This window comes from Platalea leucorodia, assembly GCF_965183815.1.
Source record: "Platalea leucorodia genome assembly, chromosome: Z".
Lineage (NCBI taxonomy): Eukaryota > Metazoa > Chordata > Aves > Pelecaniformes > Threskiornithidae > Platalea > Platalea leucorodia.
Window position 1 is genome coordinate 6,870,502 of NC_138858.1, and position 27,399 is coordinate 6,897,900.

The 27,399-nt window shown below is 38.3% G+C and overlaps 1 protein-coding gene across 8 annotated transcripts in view; it reads right to left on the reverse strand.

Annotated features, from left to right (window-relative positions):
• Positions 1–26,305, reverse strand: part of PIK3C3 (phosphatidylinositol 3-kinase catalytic subunit type 3) — a 77,557-nt gene extending 51,252 nt beyond the window's left edge. For all 8 annotated transcript variants that reach the window (XR_014230686.1, XR_014230687.1, XR_014230688.1 and 5 more), the window contains exons 1-14: positions 26,167–26,305; positions 24,115–24,303; positions 23,454–23,597; positions 21,100–21,229; positions 15,512–15,598; positions 13,960–14,055; positions 8,540–8,611; positions 8,020–8,109; positions 7,332–7,436; positions 6,791–6,883; positions 4,842–5,027; positions 3,387–3,541; positions 1,993–2,080; positions 731–798 (exon numbers count right to left, since the gene is read on the reverse strand). Coding sequence is in view for 5 of the 8 variants with exons in the window: in XM_082336369.1 (XP_082192495.1) it covers positions 731–798; positions 1,993–2,080; positions 3,387–3,541; positions 4,842–5,027; positions 6,791–6,883; positions 7,332–7,436; positions 8,020–8,109; positions 8,540–8,611; positions 13,960–14,055; positions 15,512–15,598; positions 21,100–21,229; positions 23,454–23,597; positions 24,115–24,303; positions 26,167–26,234 (1,571 nt within the window). In the remaining 3 variants the exon portion in view is untranslated. The remainder of the gene's footprint in view (positions 1–730; positions 799–1,992; positions 2,081–3,386; positions 3,542–4,841; positions 5,028–6,790; positions 6,884–7,331; positions 7,437–8,019; positions 8,110–8,539; positions 8,612–13,959; positions 14,056–15,511; positions 15,599–21,099; positions 21,230–23,453; positions 23,598–24,114; positions 24,304–26,166) is intronic.
• Positions 26,306–27,399: the final 1,094 nt, after the last annotated feature.

The window sequence follows — 27,399 nt, forward strand, 5'->3', positions numbered from 1 at the left end:
TCAGCTTTCTTCAAATGAGATAATTCTATCTGCAAATGCTTACTCGGAAGGCATGCAGATGACTAGTTTAGGCATCTAATTTAATTCTTAAACCACTGAAGTGAGACAAGATCCTCAGGTGAGTAATCTTACCTCTCACTATCTAGATAATCTATTCAAAACTAAAATTCTCTCTTAATAGAGCACACACCTGCAATGACATCTTGTTTGTGCTCATAGCATAACCACAAATGGAATCTAAAAAATAAGTCACGTTAGCACAGAAAAATTAGTGCTTTATGAACCTTCATAAAGTACACTCCTGATTAATACTAAAGTGGATAACCTTAATATTCTAGCTAACACTGTCAAAAGCTATAAACACAGACCAAACAGAAAAGCAGAGCAGAAGATGAACTTTATCTCCCTCCCACCACCATAAACAAATGGAATGACAACTTATAAACTATAGTTAGGCTTTTTTTTTTTTAAACACTGTACTTAATGCCCTACAAACACCTTCCTTTGTCTAACAGTAAAGCACATTTGGGTATTTTAAAACCAGCACCCTCCTTTTACTAATTAATCTGTTCAAGTGCATATTGTTTTAAATCTACTACTTCATCCTGACAGAAACTGAGATTCTCAAGTTCTCAAGACAGGTCATCTTTTGCTGTGCATACTTCTGGGCATTGGAGCTTTGATTCCAATTAGACATTGATACAGTATGAATAAATAGTTTCTAACATACCAGTATAAGTAGTTTGCCAACGTAGAATTTTTGCATGCTCGTGAAATCAAGAAAGTGCAAAGGTCTTGCTGGAAGGGATTTAAGAAAAATAAAATTAAGTTATAAAGAAGTCTAAGCACTTTAGAGGGAGAAGATGTTAAGAAAAAACCCCAAATAATTACAGGGAGTTTTGAGAGATACATTCCCTTCTAAAATCTCAATCCAATCCAACCTAATATTTAAATCGCATTAGTTTTAATATTACTGCAAATCCAGGAACAACACTACAAGTAAAAATAAATCTGTTACTACAGTAATGTATTTACCAACATGTCAAAAGTACATGATGTTCTCCAACAACAAACCTTTAATGTAAAGTTTCTATTTACAATATATTACACTTTACTCCTATGCAATTATCTCTTGCTGTAAAATTCAACCCTGAAAGGGATTTGCTACCCTGTCTTGCATGCAGATCTAAATACCATTAAGACGTTGTACATTTTAACATAAAGAAAAAAAATCTGTAGAGGATACACAGCATTTAGGTGCTTTTTCAAGGTTTAATATTCCAACTAATAGGAAATCCATGTATCTTTACTGATATGCTCAATTTGAGGCTTATTTTCTCTGCAGTACTGAGACCCAAAAAGGAAGATTTGCAACAGGGAATGGCTCTAGTTCAAAGATCAATTAACTGCACATCAGGTTAAAATCAGGCTCCCTCAAACTGCCTTTACCTTTTATCTTTCCCTCCCTCCAATCCCATTTTTATTACTGTTCTACTTGTGGTATAAATTGAGTATAATCCTTGGTAGATGTAAATCAACACAGTGCCTCACTTAGGGCCAAAAAGATGACACCCATGGCAAAGAACACAGCTACAGAAAGAACAGACTGCAGAGATTAAAACATTTGGATAACTGTTTTCCATTAAAAAACTTGCTTTAAAACACCTCAAACACATGCAATTGTCAGTATCTAATCAGCATGTGATAGCCTTTGCAGTAATTTTCTCCTTTAAACAGAGTACTTTCGTTTTATGAAGAATTCAATGCCCAGTCCCCCAGTTTTGGACAGTGTGACCATGTACGTAAATAGATGGCCTGTAAAAAAAAAATATTCAGTTAAGCTATTGCTATTTTCTTAGCATTTAGCTGTTTGAGCACTTTAAGTATTCAGCAACATACAGCAGAAAGATTCAAATATTCACAAACAAAAACTAAACACAGCACTAGGTCACTAAAAAGCCTCAAAAATACAAGGTAAAGTATTTGACTTACATCAAGGTTTTCATTGTCTGCAAGCTCCTTTGTCTTAGAAGTAAGAGGTGGTGAGGAAACAGGTGGAATAGGACTCATGATCTGGGAACTACATAAAGGAAAGCATGTAACTGGCATGATTCAAAGTTCGCCCTTGGGGGGCAGGGGGCATGAATGGAAATAGCAATGCATTTCACTTCCACGGCATAATCAATTCAGAAAACTGGAAAAGAAGTATCTTTTGAAGATAGTATCTCAACCTGGTTTCAGAACAAACTGCACGAACAGCAACTTTGACAGCTACAGTTCCTGAAATGGCAAAAATCTATGCCTGGATAGCTACACAGTTTATGGCTGTGAAGGACATTAACTTACATCAAACTTAGCATTTTGTTTCATCTTACATAAAAAATAAGCATAGATAGGAATTTAGCATAGCCACATTTTCAGGATAAGCTTTTTTTTAAATGTTCTTAAGATGAAATTGCTAATACACAACACCTGCAAGCACTTGTCTCTGGAATGTAATTACACATAATAGAGCAGACAAACCCAATGCTTGCAAAGCAAAATTATCAGACAGTAAATTTACCTGAAAGGAAGTAATCAAACAGCTCTACTAATGTCTAAGTGTCACCGCAGCCTCAAAATACGCCATACATCCCAGGATACCCACTCTACAGCTTAGCAGCAAGATCAATGAAAAGCAGTATTCTTGTAATATGAAAAGTATACCCTAGTGACACAAGTGATTAGACATTGAAGCTTCAGACTAAAAATCCTCAAAATTTGTATTAAATAGTCACAGAAGACTTCAGTTAACCAAGTTTGTTTGCACCTTGCTTAATACCATATTAATTAGGTATTTCAGCCTTTCTTTTAGATTCCTGCAAGAGTAAGAAGTGTGCTCCTCCAGCTCCTTTACATTCACAGGATTCTCCCTATACCCTCTTTTGCAGGAGCAGGAAGAAATTTCTCTCCATTTCAGACTGATTAGACTTTTAGATCTATATTCTTTGATGAAAGTGGCAAGCAGAGCCTCACACCACATTGAAGACATCCTAACTTTTGCAAGTACAAAAGGAAGCAATGCCAGTGTTTTTCCTGCTCTCCAGAAGTTGTCTTTTCATGCAGTAAGGTCAAAGCCCACAACTTCAATATCAAGAATGTTTGCTCTGTAAAATATCTGTAGTCAGGAAATACATTCTGTGAAACCTCAGGGTTTTGTTGGGTTTTTTCTGTTTGTTTGTTTTTTTTGGATGGTTTGTTTGTTTGTTTGTTTGTTTTTTAACATCACTGCTTCAGATTGTAGAATAGGATGTTGAATAAGCAATGGTCCCTAAAAAGGAGAAAGAATTTCAGGACTTACAATGTTATGCGTTTCTGCTTTTCTACTGGAAATCTAAGCTTCTTACCTGTCTATTTCTGCACCATTGCTTCCAGATGTTGTCATGTTTTCTGACATTGAACCTTGACTGTCCCTCTTGCTAGGTTCCAGTCCATTCTTTATGTCATCGAAGTTTTCATATTTCAATGCCTGGACTAACTGTAGCAGGTACATCAGTAAGTCCTGATGGAGGAAAACATGCAAATGAATTGAGAGGGTCAGTGAAAAGCTGACTAGGACTCTATGTGTTTTCAAAATTCTAATTTGTAGAAAAACTTAGTCAGGATATAGTGACCTATAAAGAAATGGAAATTGGGGTCTCCCTAGCAAGCAATGTACAGCAGAAAAACTGGTGCAGGATGGAATTTGACTCCCAAAAGATACTGAGTTATAACACTACTAATTTTTTGTTACCAAAAGGTAGTAAGTGCTAATTAAGTATATACTAAAGTTCTCTTCAGTTAAGCTGCCCTACTTGCTTCCAGCATCCACAAAATAAACCTTGCAGTTTGTGGCTTCCAAGAAGAAAATTCAAGCATAAAATCTGGACCACGGTACCAGGAATTCAGATTCTTTCCTCTCTTATGCACTATTTTTTTTTATCCTTTGTGTAGCTGGGAATCAAAAAAAAAAAAAAACCTCACACATCTGATCTACTTTAGATTGAAGAATAGAATTTTAATTACTTGCTGTTTATAATGAATTTGTTCCCTCTGCTATTCAACTTGCTCTATTTAGCTGCCTTCAAATGTTTCGAAAAATGTACATTTTTAAAGTCAAAGCAGTATGACCTTGGTTATTGAAGTGGGCTTGTGAAAATTTGATATATTTATGCTCCCTATTTTAAACTCTATTGATTCCCAAGGATTCAAGAGTTATGGTAATACATTCAAAGTATTTTTTTTACTGTCAAAATAAAATAAAATATATAAGTTATTTAAATTTAAATTACCTAACAGATTAGCATCTATTAAGTGGGCTCTACTCACAAATCGCAGCTTATCATATTCTAATCAGTATCCAATTAGAAACACCGCATTTCCACAGATGCTTTTCTACTCACTTTCTTTAGCAAAGGAGTATGACAATATATGGCTTCAATTTACCAGGTGGATTTGTTGGAAATCTTTTAGTAGACTATTTTAACTTCAGAGCATTTCTATGCAGGTTAACACTCACAATTTATCACTGGTTTCTGGGGAGAACACATGGTTATTGCACCTTGTTTGACAAAAACAGCTATCACTGGCTGTTCATACTGAGACAATTATCAGCGAGTGCTGCTTAATAACGTACAGACCTTGCTCCATAAAGAGCTTAAAGTAAATAGCATCACAGGGAATTTCTTTTTTTTTTTTTTTAGTTTTCCATCACTATTATTCACTTAAATGCCTTAAAAAGTAGCAAACATTTCAAGTACTTAATCACACTAAAAATCCTGAGACAAGATGACTTTCACATGTACCCACAGACCAATGAATACCTCATCATCAGCCTGCTGAAGCCTGGCGACAGCATAGCGCCGAACTGTTGGGTTGGTGAAGTGAGATGACAGAAGTTCTAGAGAGTCTTCCACATCCATGGGCTTCCACTTGCCCAGTAGCTCCAGTGCTTGCTTTGCCTCTTGTGGAAGGTCCCAGTTGACACATTTTAAGAATTTTGTCAAGGCCTAAATAGAAAGAGATTGGACAATTCATAAGTGAAAACCCAGGCTAAACAAATTATTTAGAATACAATAGAACATAGACTATTTCAGTTGGAAGGGACCTACAATGATCATCTAGTCCAAATGCCTGACCAATTCAGGGCTGATCGCTAAGTTAAAGCACACTGTTAAGGACATTCTCCAAATGCCTCTTAAACAGTGACAGGCTTGGGGCATCAACTACCTCTCTAGGAAGCCTGCTCCAGCATTTGACCACCCTCTCAGTAAAGAGATGCTTCCTAATGTGCAGTCTAAACCTCCCTCAGCTTTGAATCATCCCCACGAGTCCTATCACTGGGTACCAGGGAGAAGAGATCAGCACCTCCCTGTCCACTTCCCTTCCTCAGGAAGCTGTAGAGAGCAATGGGGTCACCCCTCAGACTCCTTTTCTCCCAACCTGACTAACCCAAAGTCCTTAGCCGCTCCTCATAGGACATGCCTTCCAGCCCTTTCACCAGTTTTGTTGCCCTCCTCTGGACACATTCAAGGACCTTCACATCTTTCTCGAATTGTGGGGCCCAGAACTGCACACAGTATTCAAGGTGAGGTCACACCAACGCTGAATACAGTGGGATAATCACCTCTTTTGACCGGCTGGCTATGCTGTGTTTGATGCACCCCAGGATGCGGTTTGCCCTCTTGGCTGCCAGGGCACACTGCTGACTCCTATTGAGCCTGCTGTCGACCAGCACCCCCAGATCGCTTTCTGCAGGGCTGCTCCCCAGCCACTCCTCTCCCAATTTATAGTCTGGCATTACTCCATCCTAGGTGCAGAATGTGGCATTCAGACTTGTTAAATTTCATCCCATTAATCATTGTCTAATGCTCCAATCCATCTAGATCCCCCTGCAAGGCCTCTTGTCCCTCAAAAGAGTCAACAGCACCTCCCAGTTTGGTATCATCAGCAAACTTGCTAATGGTGCATTCAACTCCTGCATCCAAGGTTGCCGAAAAATACATTGAACAGAACAGGCCCTAGAATTGAACCCTGAAGAACACCACTGGCAATCAGTCACCAGACAGATGTAACCTCATTTACTACAACACTTTAAGCTCCACCCTTCAGCCAGTTCTTCACCCAGCACACCATGAACCCACTCATCTCACAGTTGGACAACTTGTCCAGAAGGATGCTGTGAAATTAATGTTTCACATTAAGGTAGAAATAGATTCAGACTATATTTATATAAGCACAGACCTGAAGAACCTTACTGATATAAGTGAAAATATAATATTGGATTGTTTTAATATGTCCCAAAAAACTGCAGCTGGGTTATCTTCTAAGTGTAAAGTCAATGGTTACTGCTTTACCACAATTACCACTACATAAAAATTATTCACTGCTGGGAGATTTAGTTATTTAATTTACTCTGGGTTTTTGGTGTGCTACTACTTATTCTGGTAATGCTAACCCTTGTCTAAAATGCATGAAGAAGCTCCTCTTTAATAATTTTTCCTTGTTGAAGACAAAATAGGCAACACTGGTATTTTAAGCTGACAGTCAGTGTAGAAAGACTGCTGTAGTAATAGTCAGTTCATATGACTTAAGAGGGAAAATTACAGTCACCAATTTTTAAATCAGTAACATTGTAGAAAAAGTTAAAATAATCTTGACTAGCTTCTAAGACACTGAAGCTCTCCATCTCTGCAAGAACAGAACATTGTAGAATGAGTGCCAGATGAAGCACCTCTTACATTAATAAGTCCTCTCAAATCATTCAACTTACCTTCTCCTGATTGGTAAGGTAGTATCTGAATTTCCAAACTAGATCCTGTTCCTCGTACGTTAGCTGCTTTGTCGGTGGATAACTCACTATGATCTATTAGATACATAGGCAGAACATGAGTTTAAAAACACGAACAGGCACAATCAACAAGTTAACAGACTAACACTGTGACAAAGCATAACCCTGACAACACACAAAAATAGCTCAGAAAAAAAGCTTTCAACAACACAAAGTTCTCATGCTATCATGGTGATGCTCCTCAGTTATATGGTTGACTGAACTGGCAGCACAGGCAAACATCCACAGTTACTTTAAGACTACCATTAACACCCACGATATGTGCACAATATGCATTCTTATCCCCCCTAAACTTCTGCTGCTTTCTGAGTTGGACTCATCTAACTAACCACTTGTAAGAAACACTTAACATTTCTTCGTTACTTTCTTTACACTGAAGTGAACTGTATTTTCCTTAAATTGTCATCACATCAATCCAAACTACCTAATAAAATTGAATTTAGCCATCATATGACTGACTTACATTAAGCTGATCTCGTGTAGCTGCATTAGGCTTCAGATCATGATCAGAAGGTCCGCTTCTTAAACTTCGAGCAAGCTTGTGATGTTTGCTTTCTACTAAGTTCTCCTAAATGCAGAACATGTCAGTATTTACAAATATTTAAACTCCAAAGAAAACTACTGCTGAAATGAAACCATCTAGCAAAGACTCACCAGTATCTTGAATAAGGCATGACAATTAAAATTCACATCTAAAACTACAGTGTCTTCTGGATTTTTTTTTTTTGGTTGTTGTTGTTGTTTTAGAAGAAACTCCTTCAATAATATGTGAAGGGCTGTTGGGGATTTTGAGGTTTTGGTTTGGGTGTTTTTACTTCACACAATTTACAAACCCTATCTTGCCTTTTGGTGAATTGCTGCAAAATGCAAATGCTTCAGTCAACACATCTGTGATTCAGACAGCACTCAAACGTGCTAGCCACTTTATAAACATTTTTAGGATGCTTGCAGTATAAAGCTTTGTATGCAAGAAAAACTTCTCAAAAAGTTTTCCCACTGTTAATACCATGTTAGCAACAGTAGGAGCCACAATAGGAGCCACAGTGTCAATGAGATTTCAGCAGCCAAGGCAGTTTTCAGCATTGTCAGACTTGCTCTTGCAGTGTTAGATTACAGTGCTCAAACAGTGTTGCCAGTAGAAGCCCACTTACATTAAGGTTCCCAAAGCTGCCAATACCAGTCCCACTGAATTGGCATCCACAATAATGGAAATCTTTTCTAGAACTGTACTTAGGCACTGTCTACATGAAAGACAACATACAAGAGAGTGTAGGGAGAAAATATTTTAACAAAGTGACCAAGAGTTAATGCACCTTCCGCTAAACTTCTATTCTTCAGCTCCCTCTTACCTTATATTCCCACCCTCTGACCTCTTTTGCCAACAATCCCCCTTCTCTACCTTCCTACACCTCAGAAGCAAGCACATTAGGTACGGAAAGGAGGAGATAAACATAAGCATTAAACCAATTCTTGTATTTTAATCTAGCAGCAGCAAAAAAAAAAAATTACAAAAAGTCAAATCCACCGATATTTCTCAGCTGGTCAAATACATCTTTCCGCTGCAATTTTAAAATACTGAAGACAGCAATATATGCAAGCTTTCATCTCCATTTATGAAAACTTCAACAAATATACTATAATACAGATTGTATTATACGGAGCATTGCTTACCATAGACATCTGGGGATCTGGAATCTTGACAATTTCAGAACTTGTTAAAATTGGAGACGACTCATCACCATCCTGAATGACAAGAAGTTAAAAGCACATTTAACATCTCAATTTTTAGGAAAAAAACAACATCTCATATTAACGTATTGTGAATTATACTACAGTGAAAGAATGATGCAAATGCATCTTGCTGACTTTTGATAGTCATAAAGGGGAAAACAGAAAATAAGAAATAGATCCTTTTTCTTGTTCGTTTTTGCTAGATGATAAACAAGGGGGCAAGAGAGATGAATGTTCATCTGAGGAGACACAGCTTGGCAACTCACTACCATGCTGGCACACAGGTGAGTGGAGAAACTTGCATTATCACTACATGTGTCCTCTGGAAGCACAAAACCAAATGAAATCAGGGTCCATATTTCCACTGAAAACAAATAATTTCCAAGAAATAACAGCCATGTTGCAGAAAATATCTCCTAACTGTTCAACATACAGGCTCCCTGAAAAACAGACAAATTTAGGAAGATATAGGTGTGTCTGTCTATCACAGGTTCCACATGCAGCATGATAGTCTCTTCTAGAAGATCGTGCTGTGGAGCAGTATGAGAGGAGCCTGTTAGTTTTCCTTAGGGGAGTCTAACCTGTTGCTGTATAAATAAGGGAGAACCGAACTGAGTCAGAGCCACACTGGCAGATCAGAATCCACATTGTACTAAAACCTTTCTCATCTCAGGCAGAACTTTCAGATCATGTTATATTAGTTTTACAAAGTCAAATTACATAAAAAACAATGAAATTTTTTGGGGGGGAAATCATTCTGAAAACAAACACATCTGATGACGAGAGATAACAAATAGATTTCTATCTACTGATTGGTTATCTTCCTAACCAAAACCATAATAAGGCTGCAATCTGACTTGACCTTTATAAAACAACAAAGGATTATCAATGCCCCAGAAAACAAGTTTCCACTCTGTTTAGACTCTTCACATGAAAGTGCTGTAGGAAAAACCTGACACAGGAGTGGATTCACTAGCAACTAACAGATGTTCAGACTCCTACTGAAGCATTTATAACATCCATATCCCATGTGGATTCTCTAAGGATAAGCAGTAATAACACCCATGCTACTACATCTTTCTCTCAGTGAAAACATTCAGATAAAATAGCTGTAAAAGAAAAGTCAGATAAAGCTTTTAGGCTGTTAAAAATGGAGCACACACCCCACAATCAAAAGGCTATGACAGCTATTACCAACTCAGAACTTACTGGGATGAGAGTGACAAAAGCACAACTGCCTAAAATTGCTTACTTACAGAACTAAATTAAAAAAATGCACAAAGCCTTCCAGTGACTAATGCCAAAATGTTTAGAACACAATTTAAAACCAAGATTGGGGATTTTTTCCAAAACTAGTGTTAAAAGAATGATTTCTAAACTAATTGCTGACATGTGTCTTTTTATAACCTTTTGAATTAATATTATAATGACTGGTCTTCAAACTCCTCTTCTCAAATGCAGCTAGATTATGCTGAAGAGCCAAGCTGAAAAGCTCTGGTTACTCATCCAAAGCACTAAGAAAACTTTGTTCCCATTGCATTTTAGAACAAAACCTTAAGCTTCAACAACACTTGCTATGAAACCAAGTTTTGCCAAAGCATTCATGGGACAAGTTACTGTGACAGGACTTTACATTTTCAGAACAAACTATTTTATGAAATCCTCAAGAAGGCACAATGCCATTAGTTTGTCTGTGAAAGATGTCAGGTGCTTAACTTTGCCTTCCAATTAGATTAACACACAGCTCTAATTCTCTCTCATATTTGGAGAGCATCACATGGGTCACTGTGACCCTGACCATACAAACTTACTGAACTGTACCAATGCCTGAGGCTCAACTCTAAATCAGCATTTGAACTTGGTCAGGTGCATGCTTTTGAAATGTCTCTCCTGATCACCCCCACGTGGCAAACTTTGGTTCATATCATGTAGGTTTTAGAAATAGGTGATATCCTCCAACTGCCAACAGTCATTCAGCCCACAGGACCTGATTAAAACCGGTCCCAAGCATAAGCACACAGTGCAGACACTGGGCCTTCAGCAACCTCTTCACTCTGTAAATCTGCTCCTCTTGGCTGCATTACTTGCTAGGGCAGCCAGAACCTAAGATGACCTGCTATTTTGCCACTGCGAAACAAAAGCAACATCAATACTAAACAGCATTAACTTGCTTTAAACTACTACGTTACAGAGCTTTAGAGGTACTTTACTACATTAAGGTCTGTGTGTGACCTTATATAAATATTAGAGTCTATTTAAGAGAGTCATCAAAATTTGCAGAATTTTCTAAACCAGCAAGGCTCTTCTGCTCTTCCCTGAAAATGAGTTTTACAACATCAGTAAATGAGGAGGTTCTATTTATCTTATTCTTTAGTGAAAAAATCATTTTGAGTAACACTAACGGGATTCAACTTCTCCCAAACAAAAGGTAAACGGACACCCAATGCTATAGACACTACTTCTTTCTTTCAAGCCATGAAAAAGGCTCTGATCATCAGACTACTTTTTAAAATAAACTGGATGCAGCAGTGCAATCAATTTATTTATTCAAACAAAGGTTTCACTTGAAACCTGCACAAAAATACATTAATGATAAATGCTAGTGTTATTTGCACTTGGAAGTCACACTGAATTTTTGCTTAAATGGAGAATCAGAAGCGATGCTCTCGTTACTAGCAAACTGCCATCCTTCACGCCTTGAATGCTGTATTAAGTTAACGGAGAACATGGAAAGAGCCACTGCCACTTCACTTCATTGTAATTGAATATTGAGTCAAAGAATCTCAAATTCTATCAGCCACTGCTTAACAGGCTAGTTCTTCATAAACACTTGAAAACAAATTTATCAACAAAACTGTGACAAGTAATCTCCACTTTGACTATCGGTCACAGGCAGGTGACAACAGAACCTACTTTCATTAGACTCAATATACTGAATTGGTGATGCTGGATATGTATACTGTACACTGTAATTGGAAGCATGACAAAACTGAGAAGATAGGCACTAATTTATATACTATTTCCTACTGCTGCCAGAAAAGGGTCAAGAACTTGTTGAAAAGCTACGTCATAACAACAAATCCCTCATACTTCAGTTACTTATAGCTTTAGTATGAACTATTTCACATTCAATTACTTCATTTCCACAGGAGCAGTCAGTTCATAGTTATTGTATTCCATGCACTTTTAATATGCTTCAGAAACATCTGTTAAAAGAAAGATGCATGCTTGAACTCCGAATCTTCTTTCCCACACCTTGCACATCTGTAAAACCATAATGATGACAAAAAAGTTGTGTGTGTAAATCAGGAATAATTAATCTATAATGGTAGGTTTCTAAAGGTGAGGGAGAGAAATCACTTTTAGGAATGTCACATTCAACTATAAAAATAAAAGAGCCAAGAGGACACAAAGCCACACAGTAGCCATGCTCATCAGTTTGCACCTGTGAAAAGTACAGCACATTCTAATGTAAAAAGCTAACGGTTAGAATATGATCAAAATATTGAAACATTTTATTATGCTCTCCATAAAAATATTTCCTTGATTTCCACAGAGGTAAATAACTTTATTTTGTTTCATGAAGGAATCTGACATATGGTAGGTTTCATTCTGATTTGTAACACAAGGGAATTTTGTAATAGTAAGGTCGTCTACAATAGCTGGTTCTAGGGTAAGTGTATAGAAGCACTATGAAACAAGCTATTCTAAAGGCAAAAAGACCTGGAAAGGTGGGGAGGGGTCCCATTGTCAACTACAGTCCACAAAAAGAAATGCTAAAGACCTAACGTAGACATCTGTCTAAGGCACAGTTTCACCAAAATTACCAAAATTCAGCAAAAAGAAAAAAAAACACAAACAAAAAAACAATGAAACAACAAAAAAAAACAAAACCACACAAAACCAACACCATCAAAAGAACCCCACCAAACTAAAAAAAACCAAACCCATACCCCGAACCCCCCCACCACCAACCCCCTCCCAAATAAAAAAAAAACAACAAAAAACCCCAAACACAAACAAACAAAAAACCCAAAAAACAACACACCAAAAAAACCCACTAAACATCCCCCTCCCCCCAACACACCCCACATATTTGCCTCAGACTGTGGGAGGAGACACTAAGTGACAAGTGGAACCACTATTTCCTCCAGAAGCATTACAAAGGCAGCTACCACCACACAGAGTATGTGGACAGAGCACGGACATCCACATGCATTATTTTTATATGTCTGCAAGACACAGCTCTTGCAAGGGCTTCGAAAATTTCTTAACAGCCAGTCATTTTTGTTATGACTACAGCAATTTGAGAAACAACCTTAGGAGCTTCTTCTACAGTGGCACCTCTGTTAAAATAAGTTCTAAGACTACTGTTAATAGTTTCAGGTATTCAGTAACACCTTAATTCAAAGGGCTAGATTAATAACATTTAAACAGTTCTTTTTTCAAACATTCACAAGCTTTAACTTGCAACAGATCATACAGTTGAGGCAGATTCTGATGTGTGCCTTCTCAGACTTTTTTTTTGTGGAATCCTGGATTTTGCAACTTATTACTGTATTTTTCACTACCTTCTTCAAGAATCTTAAGTTAGATCACAGTTCTTCTGTCCATATCAACTGGTAATATTGTCACATACGTAGAAATACTTGTAATCTATTTTCCATTGTATTAACATTTTGTGTACCGAATTACAGATTTTTTTAAATTCTCAGAATAGATGCTGCTTAAAGTTAGTGCCTCTGATCTCAACAGGACTCCAGTCTCTTTTTTTACATTCTTTCTCCTTCCTATAAAGCTGCATAAACGCATAAAAAAACACTGAAGGCACTGCTTTAGAGGTCTGTTTTGTAAACAGAAAGAAAAGATGCAAGACATTCCAATCTAGATGTCTTTTACTTGATTGACTTCAAAAGCATTTTCAGCATGAAAGACTAAACTTTTATATGTTTATTTTAGCGAAAATGTTCACCAGTAGAGCTCCTGTGCAAAGTTTTAGTAAGTTATCTTTTATAAAATTACAATCAATACAGGTACATGTCTTCCTGATACAAGACATAATTTTACATAGAGCTACTCTGAAAGTACTGCTGGATGAGTGAAGGAACCATAAATGAAAAAGTTTTTAATCACTCACACTTATTAAATTCTGTAATCTTGAACTGTATTACATGAATGATTGACTTCTGCAATCTTGTTGCATCTATACTATTTGATTTGTATGTACATAAACATTTGCCACTGACAGCTGTCTGCCACTATCCTGCATCAGAATATTTCACCTCAGGAGAAAAACCTATCCATTTTTAGGTGCATATGTTGTTTTTTAAAGACAACCATAAAGCCTGCAAGGCACATACCTTTTCGTAGTAAACTATTCCATATTCTTTATCATCACACTTGACGCAACGGAATTCAATCATCAGGTACATAAAATTGGAACTTCGTTTTTCCCTCTGAGAAGAGAACCACCACAGATGTCTATCATATATTAAAGTGCATCAGTCTTCAGCATTCTCAGTACAGCAATTACCTACCCTACTTCCTTTGTGCTGTAACTGATTAATTAGATTATCAGTTGTTGCAGCAATTATTCAGTTAATCATTTCATAGCACTACTTGAGACCATATCACCTACTTCTTGACATTCTTACTTCCTTACATTCCCACTTCATGATAAACATCCACATGTAACAGATAAAATCTCACTGTTTTCATCAATGGCTTGCAACTGTGGACTAAAGGTCTGCAAAAAGGCAATGAAGAATAATCAGCTGACAGTTGGATTTTTCATGTGGGGTTTTTTTTTAAACCATTACACACAATAGTCATGCATGTCAGAGTCAAAAAAGACATGAAAAAAGAAATCACTGTTTCACATAAAACCATGAAAGAGACAAATTAAACTTGGACTACAAAATTAGATTTGCAGCTCATTCACTTTCAGAGGAAGATTTCCTCATGTATGCATTTTTTAAATGCTTTACCTAGAAAAAGTGCTTAGAATTTTAAAATCTACGTGGGAAGCAAGAAAAGTTATATATAACCACCACCAGGAACATATATTTAATAAAAAAATAAGCATCCTCTTTAATAATGAGCAACTAAATTTTGTTTCATGCATTAATAATGGATTGACTTTCCAGCACAGGCAAAGTGGTTCTGCATTTAAGGCACAGCTCTAGGAATCAGGAATTTTTAGTTTGCTGTATTTTTACAGAAAAGGAAGAAGGGAAAAAAAAGGGATAGGCTGGGTTCTCAAAAAAAAAAAAATTCGTAAGGGTTTATAAAAGCAAAAATTTAAGTTCAAAAAGAATCTGATTCCCTGAGGTCTCATTATAAATAGGACAACAAAAAATCTCTGAGCGCAAAGCCCAAAACAAAGGAGTTCTGCTGTGCAAGATGAATATAATCAGTTAACAGTTTTGGGGTTATTTTGCTCAATGAGGGTTAACACCTCATTCAAGTATTTAACTACCAGATTTTTTTTTTTTTTAAATATTCAACTCTTACAAGTGTTTTTCCTCAGCACCCAAAATCAAAACCAGTAAAGCTGAACAAGTCTAAAACCAAGCCTATATGTCTGAAAAGCTTCCCATCACAATCTAAATCTTAGAGTTAAGTTAGTCATACATAGCAGCATTTGTTGCAAGCTATTCCAAATTATTAATAAATTTTCTCTGCTGGGATCAAGTTCATTTGAAGCTGACAACTGATAAGACAGCTGTCTATTCTCATCATTGCCAAAGTAAAATCAACTTTGGAAACACAGAATTATTTTTCCTTTTATCATATACACTTGTGGTTGAAGAAAAATAGGATAAGTACTTTGAGTTATTCTCCTAAGCAAGCAAAGTTCCCATATTAGCAAGATCCCAAAAAACATTACAAATCTGATGTACAATGGCCTACCTCGTTGATCATTTCTATTTCTCTAAAGGTCAGTCTGTCCAGCCAGTCCACTTTCACCATATGACCTTGCCGATGAGACTTGGTGAGCTGCATGAAAACACAATAAATTGCTGGGAGCAAGAAAATCAAAGTCACAATTTTACACAGACACTAACATAAAATAAGGGGAAAAAAGCAAAGGAACTGAAAAAATGCTTGTACAAAACCCAAAACCATTTTGCAAGCACATAGTCGTTGAATTTTTAACACATTAAAAACAGGAACCTATTTTTTAAATAAAGTCACATGACAAAAATATTTCTTTTTTTTGTGTTACTTACCAAGTCAAACAAAAAGCAGATATTTTTAAAAATATCCAAATCAAATAATTCTGCCCTTTTTAGCCTTACCAAAACAAGTTCTTAGATTGGGACTTAATACATCGCAAAAGGTCAAAGACTTACTCACAGCAAGTCATAGACAGCTTGTTCTCCCTTTCTTTTTAGTCATCTGAAAAGTAGTCCAAGTTTCACTCCTAGATCTACATATTGCTGTAAAAACAGCAAGGAAGTTGAGTTGTTTAAAGGACTACCTAGCAGTAGAAGAGTGGAAGAGAAGGTAAGAAAGATATGAGCCACACTACCTGTAGTTTCAGATGCACTGACACAGAATAGTTTATGAAAAATTCAGCAGAAGACCATACAAATATGAACGAGAATCCTCTTTTTTGGCTGCTAAGAAATCACAAGAAATCCTCAAAAAAATAGTAACTCTTGCAGTATTCAAGAAGAGATGCAAAGGGACTAGAAGACATCAAGTTCTTTCATATTTCAAAGAAATCAGTATCTGTCTAGAAAACAGCTAGTAAAGAGACCCTCACAATTACCCTATTAAGGGAACGGTTACAACTACTACTTCATCAGCTTTGTTCTGTGGTCAATCAGCTTACCCATGAGCATTTAAATTTGAACAGGACATACAATCACACCAACTGCCATTTCTTGCTCAGCTGACAGCTAGGGGACAGGCAATACACGAGTACTAGGACAGCATATGAACGGAATATATTGTATGCAGGAGAACACAGGATACACAACAACAGCCTACTTCTTCCATATAGAAGTGGAGATGAGGTTACTACAAAAAAAAAAGACACAGAAGACTAAGACTTGCTATATGCTGCGAGTTGTCTAGGTTGCAGACACATGCACTAGACTTTCAGTAGCTCACCACCACAGATAAAAAAACAACACTGTGAAGAAAAAAAGCTTAAGAGTTTGCACCAGTAGTATCGTTTCATTATTCTTGCTCAAATCCCCAGTAAACTGATGTGTTAGCAGTACGGGCACAAGTATTATCGCACACCAAGGATGACCTGGGCTAAATACAAACCCCATCATGATGTACTCTGAAAAGAGCATCAGCTTCACGTCCAGGTACAGATTCTGACTGATGAGGAGAGTACATACATGATAAACTCACAGTAAACCAGGCTTCAGAAATCATGCAGAATCAAGTATCTTTTTACATCTCTTAGAAGCAATGCTGACATAGCAGGCAAATAATTGTCTAGTCTCCAAAAGACTGTAAATAGCCATTAAAACCATCGATGAAATGAAATTTCAGCATTCTGCAGTCTCCCTGCAGGTGTTCTTGTATCAGTGGAACTGATCTGTCAAAGATCAGCTGGTAAGCATTTATCCTTGTCTTTTAACACCCTGATCAACTGCCCCTTCATATCCAACAACAGAGCATCTTGCTTGTTCACTTTCCACAAAGTGACTTCTTCCTGTTTAAGAACTGTTTAAGTTCATTTTTTTGTTTGTTTTTTGTTTGTTTGTTTGTTAGTCCCCCCCCCTTATTCACCTACCCCGAGTTTAATTTGGTGTTATGGTCTAACACCACTTTGGATACTGGTTCCTACCCCTAAGCAGGAAACAAAACTCTCAAATTATTTTTCTTAGAAACAGCTTATGTTAGAAAGAACTAGAATACACTACAGCCCACACCATGGCCTGTGCGCCCTCTCAAGATCTGAACTAAATTTTAAGGTAGATTACTTATGCAAGAAAGCATAACATTTAGCTCTGAATGCCAATAACTGCTCATTTCACAAATATGTTATCTAATTCAGCTTTTCTGATTCTTGGTTACTCTTAAGAGATGAGGTTTAAAATTCTCCACTGAATATTAATCCTCAACTATAGTTATTGGCTCTACTAAAGTAAAGGACTAATCAAAAGCAGTCACAATTTAAAAAGCAGTCAAAAAGCTATTCAGTTGGGAAGAAAATCCTACCTTTTTTTTTTAAAAAAAACTTACTTCCAGATTTGCTAGGAACCAGCCATTTTGAGAAACACTAAATAGTAAATTATCCATGAGCATCTGACACCCTTTGTTCTGAACTCATTACATGAAACACAAAAACATAATCCCATAACAACTGTGAGATTGTTTACTTAAAGCAGTTCATTCCCGTAACATTTCTTTAAGCTCTAGACCACAGCATAGCTTCACAGAAGTAATAAGATTTTGAGGCAAACTTTGGAAGACCACTGCAACTTTTAAGAATTAACTCCATTCAGTATATAGTAGGAGCCTTTTTTCTTTTCTTTTGTCTCCAGTAAACTCTGGGACAGCTGATCTTCAGATAAGCTTCAAAAAACTTCAGAAAATTAACAGTACAAAGCGGGGGGGTGGGGGGGTGGGGGTGGGCAAAGTATAATCCTTAATAACATTTCAGGACACTGGATGTAACCAAAACACAGAAACCCAGTCTTTGGGTTCTTTCAACTTATCAACAGGATAGTAAACAGGAGCACAATATAGTAATAATTTTTTGCTGTCTTATGTTATATTCTGCAGCCAGTTCACCAAATTCTATCTCAGCAACATTAGAGACAGAATGTGCCAGGACTGTACTAAAAGGATAATACCAGACTTGGCCTTTGTCTCATGTGTGACTTCATGATATATTTCAAAGGTAGAGAACCAGCAGCATGCAGATGAGTTATAGCTCAAAATGCTCTTTCAGGCAGGCTGGACATCATTACTTAATGCATTCACAAATGCCCTACCTCGTCCACAGAAAAGGTCTTCTCATTCTCAGCCACGACAAAATTCCTTACAGCAACTAGTTAGGCCTGCATACAAGACCCAGAAGATGTGTAGGCATATATATATACACACAAAGAACTGTTCTCTTGGATTAATACTTAAAGCTGAAAATAAGAGAGAAGCTAGTGCATTCCCTTCAGGGAAAGAAGGGTTCATCATCTGCTACTAAATAAGACACATCCCTTTAGATACTATCTCACCATTGTTATTATCTAATTTCATTCAGCCAGCAGAAGGTGTGAGGGAAATGAATGGATCAAAAAGAACTTAAGAGTACTTTTTGTTTAAGTAGAATAAATTAACACACCACTCATGGGAGAAACATCTTAATGTCATTCGTATTTGAGCGTGCTAACCCATTCCACACTCTTCCCATTAATATTCCTTACTACAGGAAAAATATGCATTCACAATGACCCCCAGGATGCAAAGCCATGTCTTTTTCATCAGTAGCAATTTTACAAGAAACATTCATGTGGTTTGTAAGAGCACAACCATATGGCACCTCAACATGAAATCAGACTTGCCCTAGTATCAATTATTTAAGGTAAAAGTATGCAACTCTTCCAGCAGTCAGTCATTGATTTTATACAAATGCCCTATAATAATAAATACCACACACATACACACACACGAACTCAGAAGCATGTCAAGAAAATAAAGTTTCCTTTAGATGGAGAAAAGGTCCTTCAGCAAGCTCTTCTCAGAAGTTACTTATTATCTGGAGGACTCTAATTTGGTCTCTGGTATCAGACATCAATCAATAGCACGACACTTATAAATGATAAGTTTGTACAATAAACAGGAAAAAACCAAACCAAACCAAGAATAACAAAGCCCACACAACTCATCTTGTATCTAATTAGTCCTACTTCTCTTACCTATATTTAAATACACCTTCACATACCGTAGCATCAAGAGGCATTCAGGAACTGACAAGTCAGTCACAGAAAAACTGAGTCTGACTGCGCTCAAACAATGTCTATTTAGGAAAGATACATGACAAGAACCTCATCTGCTGTGTAAACAGCTGTGCAAATGAAAGTTCTCATAGACACACTATCCGGAAACCCTATTCACTTCGCTAGCATCTGATGGTAAAATGTTTTTATAAAAGAACGCAACAAAGTATCAGTGAAAACACTCTCATCGTTCAGAACATAGTATCTCCCAAAACAGCTTTCAAAAGAGAAGAATGGTGGCAGTGATGTTACTAGCTTTTTATTAGCCATTAATTAGAACTCTCAATTGGGATGTGAAAGGAGAATTCCCTCCTCTTCCTCAGAGGCTTTGAGCCCTCATCTCCCATATGTCAAAAAAACAGGCTACAACAGACCCAAGTATTTTAAGACTGAAATACTTTATATCTTGAGCTAGGGAGCACAAGGGAGTGAAGGGAAGAGAAGAAACAACACTAGTAGGACATGGCATAACAGAACTAACATGAAACGGAAGGCCTACACTCTAAAACTCTTTCTCAGATGCCCACTGCCTACATCATGTAACCATCTGATGAACTATAAGCGAGCCTTGATATTTAGCATCTGTCTACAGAGCTTCCTTAGGCTAGAGGGAATTTATGCTACTATGATAAAGAAATGGGGCACCACCACTGGCAGAAAATTTTAATGACTTTTCTATTATAAATTCAAGGTGAAATAGACTAATAAAAGAGACACCCTAAATGAAAGTTAGTTTATTGCTGTGATAAATCTCTAGATGAGAAAATGGACATATTTATGGCACTGGACCTATCTTTCACTGGGAGTTGCACAAAGGTGAGGCTGAAAACTAGGATACCAGGATTAAGAAGAAAGTACACTAAGTAAGTGGGTTGAGTGATTTGGTCAGCTTACCTGAAGAATGAGAGAGATCAGCTAGCAAAACAGTTCAAGAACTAACATCTTACTGATCAACTCCAGAAGTAGTTTTGATGGCAAAAACACACTCTGCCATCAAGCTGAGAGAAGAAAATACTAATATACACACATATTCATGAGCTTAAATGAATGAAACTTTGGTTAATTTTTGCAGTTCCACTCAAATTCTTTCTAATGTAGAGGTATGTCATACATATCTGAACACTACACCACACAGCCTTAAATCTAAAGGATAGCTACTAAAATAAACTAGACTGTCCTCACAAGTTACTGCTAACAGATGCTCTTACTGCACCTGATGGAATTTTGGCTTCAAGCATCTTCAAGGCATATTCACATTTTCATTCTTTATAAAGAATTAGGATGTTAAGTTGTTACAACAGAATGCGATGTATATTGAAGTTATTTATATGTCCCCATTTAAAAAATACTTCAGAAGCAAATGAGTATGATCTAGTTTACTCATTTGCATAAATCCTGTGAACTATCTAAACAATCAAAGGAAAATAGCTTTCACATGAGAAAACAACATGAGAAGCCTGTCTTCATTTCACTCCAGTGAAAGTGCAAGCTGTTCACATCCGTCTTAAAGGTTACTTGCTATTCCATCACCTTTGCCAAGCGGCTCATTTGGTCTTCAGATACTGTGCTGCTGGTTCTCCCAGGAGTTTTGGTGGGCTCTGAGCCATCAGCTTCTACGTTGGGCCAGACTTTCAAATCATGCATGCCTTGACGAAACATACTGCAGGGAAAAACACAGAATTGCTTCAGTAAATTCAAAACAATACAGCTGTCCGGAATCAAAGTACAGCAGCAGCTGAAAGAAAAGGAAGTAGCTTCCTTTGCCAAACCTACAAACATGCACTGCCATGCATAATTTAACTGAACTGCAGAAGTGCCTTGCACCTCGTGCCCTCTATGGCCTTCATTTTTATTGGCACACAGAGTTTAGAAGAAAATGAGTAAGTCTGAGATAACTTTTTTGGCAAGTGGAAGAAAAATGGGTAATTCCCAAAATCAGTGGGGTGATACAAATGCAAACTGAGGACAGAGCTTGACCTTCATATTTTTATTATTTGTAATGAAGCAGAAAGTATTCCTCTTGACTTGCAAATCATAATACTGACTTTAAGTCTGCCAGTCTGAAAAAATTCAACTAAAAAACTACCTAAGTTTCATTTGAAGGTCAACTGATAAAAAGCAGCCTTCTGAGCTGCCAAATAATAAAAAAAAAATACCCCACAATCCTCAACACACCATTTTCTCCATCTATGCTTGAAATTGAATTGGTAATTGAAACTGTGCAGTGAACAGAACTTTGCAGGGTAACTGACCACACCTTTTCTCTGCAAAACCCTGCTTTCCTTGCATATTTGTGCTGATCCACCTATGAAAGATGCCCCAAGAAATCAAGTGCATTAGTTTTGCCAATAAGAGATCACTTAACTCTAACAACTTCAGGTAAATACAACTGGAAGGAATGCTTTAAAAAGGCAACGATTAAAAATGAGAAATATCAACTAGAAGGACCATCTGACCTTGAATTTACACATCACTTTGTGGAATGCTGCTGGGGTTTCCATTTACAAGTAAATACAAAATTTTGAAACTATTTGTTGCTTTCTGTCCATCTAGTTCCCCCAGGCCCCACATGCTGGAAAGAAAAGTAAATTTCATTTATAAAGTGTATCTTTTTCCAGGAACTATGCTCTAATGCTTTAAAAACTACCAGCAGTCTTTGGGGCACAGTCCAAATGATCCAGTTCAATTTTTTGCCCTAAGACAATGTCCATCTTTTTGTAAAAGCAGTACCTTCAACAACAGGTACAACCTCTCTCTACAGTAATTTTCTGCATTCAAGTGTCACTAGAACAGGTTTCCTAATGCTAACCTAAACTTTTTCTGCACTTCAGTTTAGTCTTATTACTTCTTATCCACTGACAAGGAAAAAAGGCTATTTTTCCCCATTTTCCAACTCTACCTACATACTAGAAAAGTGTTCCTATGGTCTTTTCTTCAGCCTCACTAGTCTTTACTCCTCCTCCATCACAGCCATTTGCTAGACATCCAATGACGAACTCCCTTAGACTCCCAGTAGCCACCAACTTGCTTAAAGTCAGTTATGTAGAACTGAACATGTTCCAGCCGAGTGGACGAGTATGGAGATGGAGGATACAACATTGTCCCTGACGCACATACTTGTAGACTGTTCACCTATTCAATGTTGTTTGCACATTTCACAACAGCATCACCATGCTAAATCATGAAAAACTTAAGATTCACTCTAAACCCCAAATCTTTTCCTCTGTTTTCCTGGGCAGTTGCTCCCCATTCTGTATTTGACTACAATCAATTGCAAAAAATACCAGCACCTCATGCTTTTCCTTAAACTGCATCCTATTTTTTTTTTTCAGTCCCCTTTGCACATAGTCAAGGTATTTTTGATATATTGTTACCTTCCAGCACACTTGTAATTCTTCCTATCTTAGTGTTATCATCTACAAATTTACTAAACCTGCCCTCTATGACAGAGTGTTAATTTTCAAAGTTTCTTACTTACTGAGTTACATTTTATTCCCTATAAATAATACTGCTTTAACAGTCCAGTTGTAAGCCAATTAAGTCAATTATCTTAAGTAATCAGTACTGGCATCTATGCATTACAAAAGTATAAATATGAAGTGATTTCATCATTTCCTACCTTAAAATCCAAGCTTACAGATCTAAAAAAAAAAAAAGCCTAAACTTTGGTGTTATACAAGAGAAGAGGTTTTTTACGACACTGTAGCATGTATGAAGTAACACTCAGGAAGAAATAGAGTAAATTATCCAGGTATCTGATTTTTTAGACATGGAACTGTTAACCTGGTTTAAAAAAAAATTTAAAGAAGTGTCTTGTAACCACTGCTACCTTACTATTCACAAGTGAGCTTCAAATCTGTACCATAGAAGAAAAAGCAGTATACCCATATTTCCCAAAGAGCGAGACCGTTGTTCCTCCCACAGGAACTGCTTTACCAGGTCCATATACATCCCAGATGGTCAGAGCCACCTGCGCATTGCGAGGCAAGTCTGGATACTTCACAGGCAGTTTCAGCCATTCATTCCAGCTGCAAAGAAATGCTTTTTATTAGTCATAAAGCTTTAGAATTCAAGTTACTCTGTATTAGTTTATACAACCCAGATTCTCCTTAGAATATGAATTTCTAAGGGCAGATGGACTATTTTCCTCTGGGCTTTAACCATGCAAATACTTGTCTTGATCATGATTAAAAGGCTAGAGACCAAAGCAAAAACACTCTAGCTTGATGACAAAGTACCAAAGATCAGTCTGTCCAGTAAATGGTATGAAAGTATGCCAGTCCAGGCTCCAGAAGTTATTTAAGTAGTAAGCCATGCCCAAACACACAAGTAACAATTTTATTACTTACCCATTACACAAAAAGGTCAGTTTTGTGCTGTCAGGGCAAAACTTAACAACCATACAGAGGCTTGAGGAAACATAAGTTATTTGAAGAAGACAAAAGAAAACAAATCTTTTTGACACAAATAAAACCCATAGATTTATTTATATAACTTGATGCCCCAGTAACTAAGAGGAACATGAAATAAAAGGCAGTCACTTACTTCCACCTAGTGCTAAAAGCTTTGTAGGAAGTTCTAACTGGAAGAGCAAGTGGCTTCCCTTCTGCAAACACTTGACAAGTTACATACAAGTCAGAGCAAGTTTCTTGATACAGTCCTGAGAACTTCAGCATCGGATCTTCTAAGAGAGCTTTGTAACTCTTCTGTTCTCTTTTCCCTTCCAGACTGCCTCTATGTGGGGAAGGAAGAAAGAGAAAAAAAAAAAGGAAGGGGGTGGAAGGGGGAGAAAAATAAACCAAAATTTATTTTATCCACAGGAAAAATCCTATTCTATTTCCATAGCTTATATCTAGATTACCCAGTACTGTGGCTATCCTCACTTTGCATTACTAGCCAGTAGTGAAATCCAAATATCAGAGAGGAACTCAAGATGTCAAGTGATGAACAAATACAGAATTTATTGCTATACTGACTTGGGGGGGGGGGGGGGGGGGGAAGCAGGGAAGGGAAGAATTCCCTGTTTATCCTTTCAATGGAGATAACATCTTCCACAACCTGTAAATTCTCAGACAGAATCAAATGAGGTATCCTAAGCAGGGCAACAATGAGATGACATGCTGCTAGTATTAAAAACCCAAAACAAACATCAGATTACATGTGCTCCAGATACTATTTGGGGAGAGAGAAGAAAAAAAAAAAAAAACATGACAAGAAAAGCCTTATTTTTGAGCTGTATGAAATGTGAAACATATGACTGGCTTTGGATGCCAGTCATCTCTCAAATCAACAACAAATCCAAGCTCAACTACAACCATTCAAATCAAACTTGATTAAATCCCTGCAACAATTTGCAGAATGGCAGTGTTAGAGTAAATCGATGGAATTTCTCAGGCCTCAGCTATACCACAATGAAAACAATCATGCATATTAAATATCTGACTGTGGATGCCCATGTGAAAACAAAAAAGGAATTGTGGTGGTGATGGGAAAACATGCAAGATCAATCTTCCAGCAGACAAAAATTTATCAGTACCACAAAACCACTTCAGAGTAGATGAACAAGTTTCTTGCAATAAACTAGCATAGCACATTCCAGAATGACGTACACTCTAATGCACAAAAAAATCCTAGTTATATTTTTGTTGGGCAGAATGAATCAGCAAAGAGGACACATACATGTGACTGCAGATGTCATCTTCCACTCAGAAGTTAAACAACCCCCCAATAAGCTTCACCAAGTTATTTTTCCAAAAAAGTGCAATATAACTTAATGTCAAAACATTAACTATAGTATACTTTACAGCCTGTCACGTCCCTTCCACACAAATGTAAACATCTCATTGCTGTGATGCAGAAAAATCGAACTTAAAAATTAGAACATTAAAAAATGAACCAGCAAGTACATCAGCGTATGATAATACCAGCTTCAACACGAGTGCTGGCAGATACCCAGTTAGGAATATACTCACATGTTGCAGCACCTAGATCGGCCTACAACAAACAACCCGACTCAGAGCAACTTGCTTTCAAAGGAGCATGCAAGGTAGAAAAAAAGAGTGTCGCCAGTTTATCTCCTTCCCCTCCCACTGAGGGGTGAGCTGTGACACCAGCGGGTGAAAGGTTATCAGAGACATTAGCGCTGAACTGACAATCAATCTTTGCCTTGAAGCACCGCCTGGCACTACAGGACCTAAGGCCATGAACGTCTGTAACGCGCTGAGAGCAAAGCTTACACCCCAGGCCCCGCTGCCGCCGCGGCCCCTCGCCCGTCCCCTCCCCACGGCACCGCTCGGCGGCGGGGGAGGCCGACAGGGACGCGGCCGAGCTGCCTCCGGCCGGCAGCCCCGAGGGAAACAGGCGGCGGCGGCGGCATCCAGGGGCTCCTGGTGTTGGTGAGGGGAGACAGAGCCAGCACCGCCGCCTAACCGGGCTCCCGCGGGGAAGCCAGGCTTCGGGACCCAGCGCGGCTCCGGTGAGCGGGCGGGCGGCCCAGCCTCCCCCGCGCCGAGGGGGACCGGGCCGCTTCCCGCACAGCCCCGGCCGCCCGCGGCGGAGCAGGGGGACGCTGCAAACCCCGCCCCCCCCCTCACTCACATCTTCAGCTGCACGTTGATGTCTAGGTCGCAGCTATAAACATAATAAAGCTTCTCGGTCTCCCCCATGGCTGCCGCCGGTCCCCGCCCGCCGCCTCAGCAGCGCCCCGGCCCTCCACCACAACAGCCCGCGGGCATGACCGCCGCCGGCCTCTGAGCATGCGCCGCCGCCATTTTGTTTAAGGGAGGAAGGAGCAGGGATGCCACAGCCCTGCGCTATAACGGCCCTTTAACAAGATGGCGGCCAGTTAAAGCAGCCGACTAGGCGGCCCCCAAGATGGCTGCGCCCACATCTCTCTCACCACCATGGCTGCCGCCGATTGCACCTCACGCAAGATGGCTGCTTCCGTGAGAGGCATGGCAAGATGGTTGCTGCCGCCGGTGGCTGCGAGATGGCTGCCTGTCTCATCCGAGGGCAGTGAGGGCAGGCCGGCCCGGTAGCGGCCCCCAGGGTGATGTGTCAAGGCTCTGACTCCTGCTCAGTTTTGCAGCAGTTTAACTAGATTTCACACGATCTCCTCAGGCTGCAATTCCCCACGCTGTAGACAAATCCCTCATCTCTAAACCCCTTCTGTGCCCTGGAAGGCGGGTGCTACTTCTGTGAGGCTTAAGGACTGTACGCCTTATGTTTTTCCAGGGGTAGTCACACACGGGCTAATTTTAGAATTAATGATACTTGCTTTATGTTACTGACAGCTCTGAAGAAGGCCAAGTAGAAATGGCAATTGTCTTCCACCACCATGCAGCAAACACTGTGCAGGACATGGACATTACAGGTTGATCACTGAATTCATCATGGTGATTTTATCATGAATATTGCCATGCTTACTTTAGGAGTATTTTTTGCTCATTTATTATGTTTTTGCTAAAGCCTCAGCTGTCAGCAGCACTAGGTGATCAGCGATCATCACCTAACAGAAAACAAAATTGTAAAATGTATGTGCAGAATGACTCTACATCTGACACAGGCAAACGAAAATCACCCACAACTTACACATCGTAAATAATTGTATTACTTTAACCAATTCTTAGTGTTTTGAGGCTTAATAAGGATTGCAGGCACTAAGTGACAAAAATACACACGTCATTACTATCCTACACTTATTCAGTCCATGTAGGCAAAGCAGCTGGGGCTGACTAAAGAGGAGGTTTGTGTTTTATGACCCACCACAGCTGCTGAACTTCTCAGCACTACTCAACAAAAGTATAAAAAGTGCTGTTTTGGTGTAGCTCG